This window comes from Rhinoraja longicauda, chromosome 6, assembly GCF_053455715.1.
Source record: "Rhinoraja longicauda isolate Sanriku21f chromosome 6, sRhiLon1.1, whole genome shotgun sequence".
In the NCBI taxonomy this organism is placed as follows: Eukaryota; Metazoa; Chordata; class Chondrichthyes; order Rajiformes; family Arhynchobatidae; genus Rhinoraja; species Rhinoraja longicauda.
In genome coordinates, this window is record NC_135958.1 from 40,242,540 (window position 1) to 40,248,539 (window position 6,000).

The 6,000-nt window shown below is 45.2% G+C and overlaps 1 protein-coding gene across 1 annotated transcript in view; it reads left to right on the forward strand.

The window, feature by feature from the left end:
- Positions 1-990, forward strand: part of dpep1 (dipeptidase 1) — a 39,896-nt gene extending 38,906 nt beyond the window's left edge. Inside the window, exon 11 of the mRNA XM_078401794.1 lies at positions 506-990. Coding sequence (XP_078257920.1) covers positions 506-673 — 168 coding nt within the window. The 3' untranslated portion in view covers positions 674-990. The remainder of the gene's footprint in view (positions 1-505) is intronic.
- Positions 991-6,000: the final 5,010 nt, after the last annotated feature.

Below are 6,000 nucleotides of genomic sequence, written 5' to 3' on the forward strand. Positions count from 1 at the left end.
TCAATGGGCTAGGCAACGTCAGTGGAGGGAAGAGACCACGATGGTTAGTTCGTTTAGTTTATTGTCACGTGTACCGAGGTACAGTGAAAAGCTTTGGTTGCGTGCTAACTAGTCAGCAGAAAGACAACACATGATTACAATCGATCCATTTACAGTGCATAGATACATGATAAAGGAATAACGTTTAGTGGCAGGCACCTGCACGAGATAGCCCAGCTGTTGGCGGTTGTGCAGTAGAGAACAGAAACAGAAATCAGAAACAAAAAAACAGCAAAGTCCAGACAAGGATAGTCCGAGGATAAGAAGATCATTAAACTAAGAAATATTGCTGTAGGAATAAATATTTAATAGTGCGGAGCGAATGTAATGTGAGTTTGTAGATCTGCTTCTGTGGTTAGCACGCAAATAGTCACCTGGGCTGGGCGCCATCTTGGAAAACACTAAGGTCCACATGTTAATAGACTGGAGGGGTTAAAATATATATTATTTCTGTTCCTTTTCTTAGGTTAAATCCCTTTCTCCAGGAGATGATGAGCCCATTCCATATGAAGAGATTATGAATTCATGCAGGACTGGCTATGGTTATGCGGATCAAATTAACAATGGAAACCCACTGGTTTTGATGCCTGCAGTGGTCACATCTGTTTACCTGGCGTACCATTTATTAGTGTAAGAGATCAAGGGGCAGCAGCCCCAGAAAATGTCACTCATTCACAGAAGGCAACGAATAAAAGGAAAAATGTAGCAGTATAATTTCTACTGAACTGGGTTTCTTCTGATCTTTCAGCACAACCAGCAACAATGCTGTGGATACAGGTATTAGTGGCCATTTATGTCCTTTTCACAGAATTCGCAGGTTTAAACTACCTGCACATGAACACACACACATAGAGGTTTAGAGAGTTGTAGAGTCAGACAGCATGAAAACAGGCCGTTTGCCCAACTAGTCCATGCCGATCAAGCAGCCCCATGTAAGCTGGACCCATCTTCCCACACGTCACTCATATCCCACTAAACTCCTCCTTATTGTTTTGTTTAGTCTAGTTTAGAGTTAAGGGGCGGAAACAGGTCCTTCGGCCCACCAAGTCTGCACTGACCATCGATCCCCGCACACTTACACTATCCTGCACACACTAGGGACAATTTACAATTCTACCAAACCAATTAAACTACAAACCCGAACGTCGTTGGAGTCTGGGAAGAAACCGGAGCACCCGGAGAAAACCCACGCAGATCTCGGGGAGAGCGTACAAACTCCGCACAGACAAGCACCCGTAGTCTGGATCGAACCTGGGTGTTTGGTGCTGTAAGGCAGCAACTCTACCACTGCACCACCCTGACACCTCTTTTTACCTTTGATTTATTTCTCTAACGCTTTACATGAAGCAGAGTCCAGCGTTGCATTGGTTTCCAATTCTTGGAAGTCATGTTGTTAATAACCATCAACTCAATACTTTTAAAATTGACATACAGCTTACATTTGAAGCAAAATTGAGGAGATTCTTCATTTTATTTAAACCACAACGTATTTTGTACAATTTTCCCATGTTATATATCGTTCAGTTCACTGGTTTGCATATATATCTATTGATAGGTTAGATTTCTCCTGTGCATGTCACTTTGAATCAGTGCAGGAAGGAACGGCAGATATTGGTTTAAACTGAAGATAGAAACAAAATGTTGGAATAACTCAGCCAGCCAGGCAGCATCTTTGGAAAGAAGGAATGGGTGACATTTTGAGTCGAGACCCTTCTTCAAACTGGTGTCTGAAACTGCAAACGTCAGAATCAGCAAGACCCGAAACGTCACCCATTCCTTCTATCCAGAGATGCTGCCTGAACTGCTGAGTTACTCCAGCATTTTGTGTCTATCTTTCTTTTGAATCAGGATTATTTCATGACAGAATCATGAAAATATAGAACATACAAACAGAACATCCAACTCGATAATTCTTGTTAATATCCTTCCACTCATCTGATCAAGTCTCAAAAGTTTAGCTTGGGCTCTTCATTGATAATTAACCCCAGTAATTGGAAGGGGCTTTGTAAAATGCTCTGTTCTTTTCTCTGTTCTTAAACCTTATATCTTTGTGTCCCCAGTGCAGATCTCTCATTCCCATAAGCTGTCTGTTTCTGTCTGTCCCGCCTGCAATTGGTCCAAAACGCCGCAGCGAGACTCCTGACGGGTACTCGTAAAAGGGTCCACATCACCCCGATTCTGGCCTCTCTCCACTGGCTCCCAGTACAGTACAGAATCAACTTCAAGCTCCTCCTATTCACATACAAAGCCCTAAATGGGCTTGCCCCCCCCCGTATATCAAAAATCTTCTAACCCACCACTCTATCTCCAGGTCCCTCAGGTCGGCCGATTTGGGGCTACTCACTATCCCGCGGTCTAGGCTTAAGCTCAGGGGTGACCGCGCTTTTGCGGTTGCAGCTCCTAGACTGTGGAACAGCATCCCTCTCCCCATCAGAACTGCCCCCTCCATCGACTCCTTTAAGTCCAGGCTCAAAACCTATTTCTACTCCCTCGCGTTTGAGGCCCTCTGAGGGGGCGCTGTGAACTGTTTATGTATGTGCTGTTATGTTTGTGTGCCATTGTATGTTCGTTTCTTAGTACCTGAACTGATGGGCAGCACTTTGGTCAACGTGGGTTGTTTTTAAATGTGCTATATAAATAAACTTGACGTGACTTGATCCTTTCATTCTACAAACAAGAAGGTATCTTTTTCATGCCATTCTTTCATATTTATTTTCCTTGTCGTCAGGGAACATTAGAGTGAGGCCACTCTTTCCTTTCCCAATTGCCTCAACATTGTCCCCTTGTTGTGGCCATAACTATTCATAGTTTTCCTTTGAGTTTTAAAGATGCTTTCGTGTAGATCTACCATTTTATCAAACCTTTCTCCTTCTGTTCCTCTTGGCAAATGAAACCGTGTGCCCCTTGTGGTGGTTTTACACGGCATCACCGCCTTGCCGCACTAAAAAATCAATCTCCACTTCTCCGAAGAGCCTTATTTTATTTCCTTCACGTCTTGTGCATCTGATAGAAAGAGCTGCTCCTGCATTGTTGGGTAAAGAATATCTTCAGTGCAGCGGTTCAAGATGGCCACTCAACATCACCTTCTAAAGGCCATTTAGATCCGGGTCATAAATCTTCCAGACATCTACAGGTGTCAAGGGCTATGGGGATAAGGCAGGAGAATGGAGTTAGGAGGGAGAGATAGATCAGCCATGATTGAATGGCGGAATAAACTTGATGGGCTGAATGGCCCAATTCTGCCCCTTCACTTATGACATATTGTTGGAAGTAAAGCAGAAAATAAAATAATCAGATTCTGATTATTCAAGTCAAGTCAAGTCAATTTTATTTGTATAGTACATTTAAAAACAACCCACGTTGACCAAAGTGCTGTACATCTGATTAGGTACTAAGGAAAAAATGAAACATACAGTAGCACGCAAACATAACAGCACATACAAAACAGTTCACAGCGCCTCCTCAATGAGCCTCAAACGCTAGGGAGTAGAAATAGGTTTTGAGCCTGGACTTAAAGGAGTCGATGGAGGGTGCAGTTCTGATGGGGAGAGGGATGCTGTTCCACAATCTAGGAGCTGCAACAGCAAAAGCGCGGTCACCCCTGAGCTTAAGCCTAGACCGCGGGATAGTGAGTAGCCCCAAGTCGGCCGACCTGAAGGACCTGGAGTTAGAGAGGTGGGTTAGAAGATTTTTGATGTCGGGGGGGGAATGTCCATTTAGGGCTTTATATGTGAATAGGAGGAGCTTGAAGTTGATTCTGTACCGTACAGGGAGCCAGTGGAGAGAGGCCAGAATCGGCGTGATGTGGTCCCTTTTACGGGTACCCGTCAGGAGTCTCGCTGCGGCGTTTTGGACCAGTTGCAGGCGGGACAGGGAATATTGGCTGATCCCAGTGTATAGGGAGTTGCAGTAGTCTAGGCAGGAGGAAATGAAAGCGTGAATGATTTTTTCAGTGTCGTCGAATTGGAGGAAAGGTTTGATTTTAGCTATGGTACGAAGTTGGAAGAAGCTGGCTTTTACCACAGCATTGACTTGCTTGTCAAATTTTAATGCAGAGTCAAATATCACGCCGAGGTTTTTGACATACGGTTTGACTAGGCAGGATAGGCTTCCAAGACTGCCTGTTATCGATTTGATGGAGTCGGGGGGGCCGAATAGGATGACCTCAGACTTGCTCTCGTTTAATTGGAGGAAGTTCTGTGCCATCCAACATTTTATGTCCTCAAGGCAGTGTAAGAGGCTGTTTAAATTTGACTGGTTGTTGGGTTTCAGGGGGAGGTAAAGCTGAGTGTCATCGGCATAGCAATGGAAAGAAATGCCGTGCCTTTGAATGATTTGGCCAAGGGGGAGCATGTATAGAGAGAAGAGAATGGGGCCTAGGATGGAGCCTTGTGGAACTCCGCAGGAGAGGCTAGCTGGAGCAAAGGAATAACTGCCTATGTTGATGGCGAAACTCCTATCTTTGAGGTAGGAAACGAACCAGCTCAGGGCAGTGCCATCAATGCCAACCGCGTACCGGAGACGGTCAATAAGGATGGTGTGGTCCACTGTATCGAACGCTGCGCTGAGGTCGAGAAGGAGCAGGATTGCACAGACGCCGGTGTCGATGGCGAGAAGCAGGTCGTTGTATATCTTCAACAAGGCAGACTCTGTGCTGTGGTGGGCTCTGAAACCTGACTGGAAACTTTCCAGGATGGTGTATTGGTGCAGGTAGGGCACTAATTGGTTTAGAATTGCCTTTTCAAGGACTTTTGACAGGAATGGCAGTTTGGAAATGGGTCTGTAGTTGCTAGGCAAGGTGGGGTCTAGGTTAGGTTTTTTCAGTAGGGGCTGGACCACCGCGTGCTTGAAACAGGTTGGAACAGTGCCAGTGGCCAGAGAACTGTTGATAATAGAGAGGATGCTGGGACCGGCTATTGCAATGACATCCTTCAGAAGGGCAGTGGGGGCAGGATCAAGGGGGCAAGTTGCAGGTTTCATAGCGGAGACAAGCTTTGCAAGGGAGGATAGAGTGACGGGTTGGAAACAGTCCAATTTAGATGAACAGACTAGTGAAACAGCTAGGTCACGGGTGGGAGAGGAAATGTTAATTCTAATGTTCTCAACTTTGCTGGTGAAAAATTTAGCGAATTCTTCGCACTTAGCAGGGGACCCAACTAAGCTGGTACTGGGGGCGGGACATATGACAGAGGTAATTGTGCTAAATAGGACCTTGGAGTTTTGAGAGTTTTTGGAGATAAGGTCAAAGAAGTATTGTGCTCTAGCAGACTTTACTGCTTCCTGGTATTTGAGAAGATTGTTTCTCAGAATTTCGAAAGAAATTTGAAGCTTGTCACATTTCCACCTCCGTTCTGATTTTCTGCACTCCCTTCTTAGGGCTTTGGTGGAGTCATTGAGCCAAGGCCGACCTTTGGGCTTAGGCCTTTTCATTTTAAGGGGAGCGATAGAATCCAGGATGGAAGAGCAAGTGATATTAAATAAAGAGGTGAGATCCTCAGTGCTGAGATGGGGGGGAGAGGCCTCAATAGTGCAGAAGTTCAGGGCAGCTGTGAGAGCCTCGGAGAATTTACTGGCAGTCAATGGATTTATGTCGCGGGAGTAACGAACAGGGAGATGAGATTTTGCAGGAGATAAAGGCAGAGATGCGTCAAAAATGATAGCGCTGTGGTCCGATAGACAGGCTTCAGTAGTTTCAATGTTGTTGATTGGGAATCCGGACGATAACACTAGGTCGAGAGTATGGCCTAACTTGTGAGTGGGTCCCGTGGTGTGAAGAGTCAGATTGAAGGACTCAACCAGGTGCATAAATTCACTCACAAGAGGCTTAGTGGGACAGCAAACATGAATATTAAAGTCACCAAGAATCATGATCCGGTCAAATTTGGGCAAAATGCTAGAAATCAGATCAGCAAATTGGGTGATGAAGTCCTTATGCATTTTTGGTGGGCAATACACAAGAAC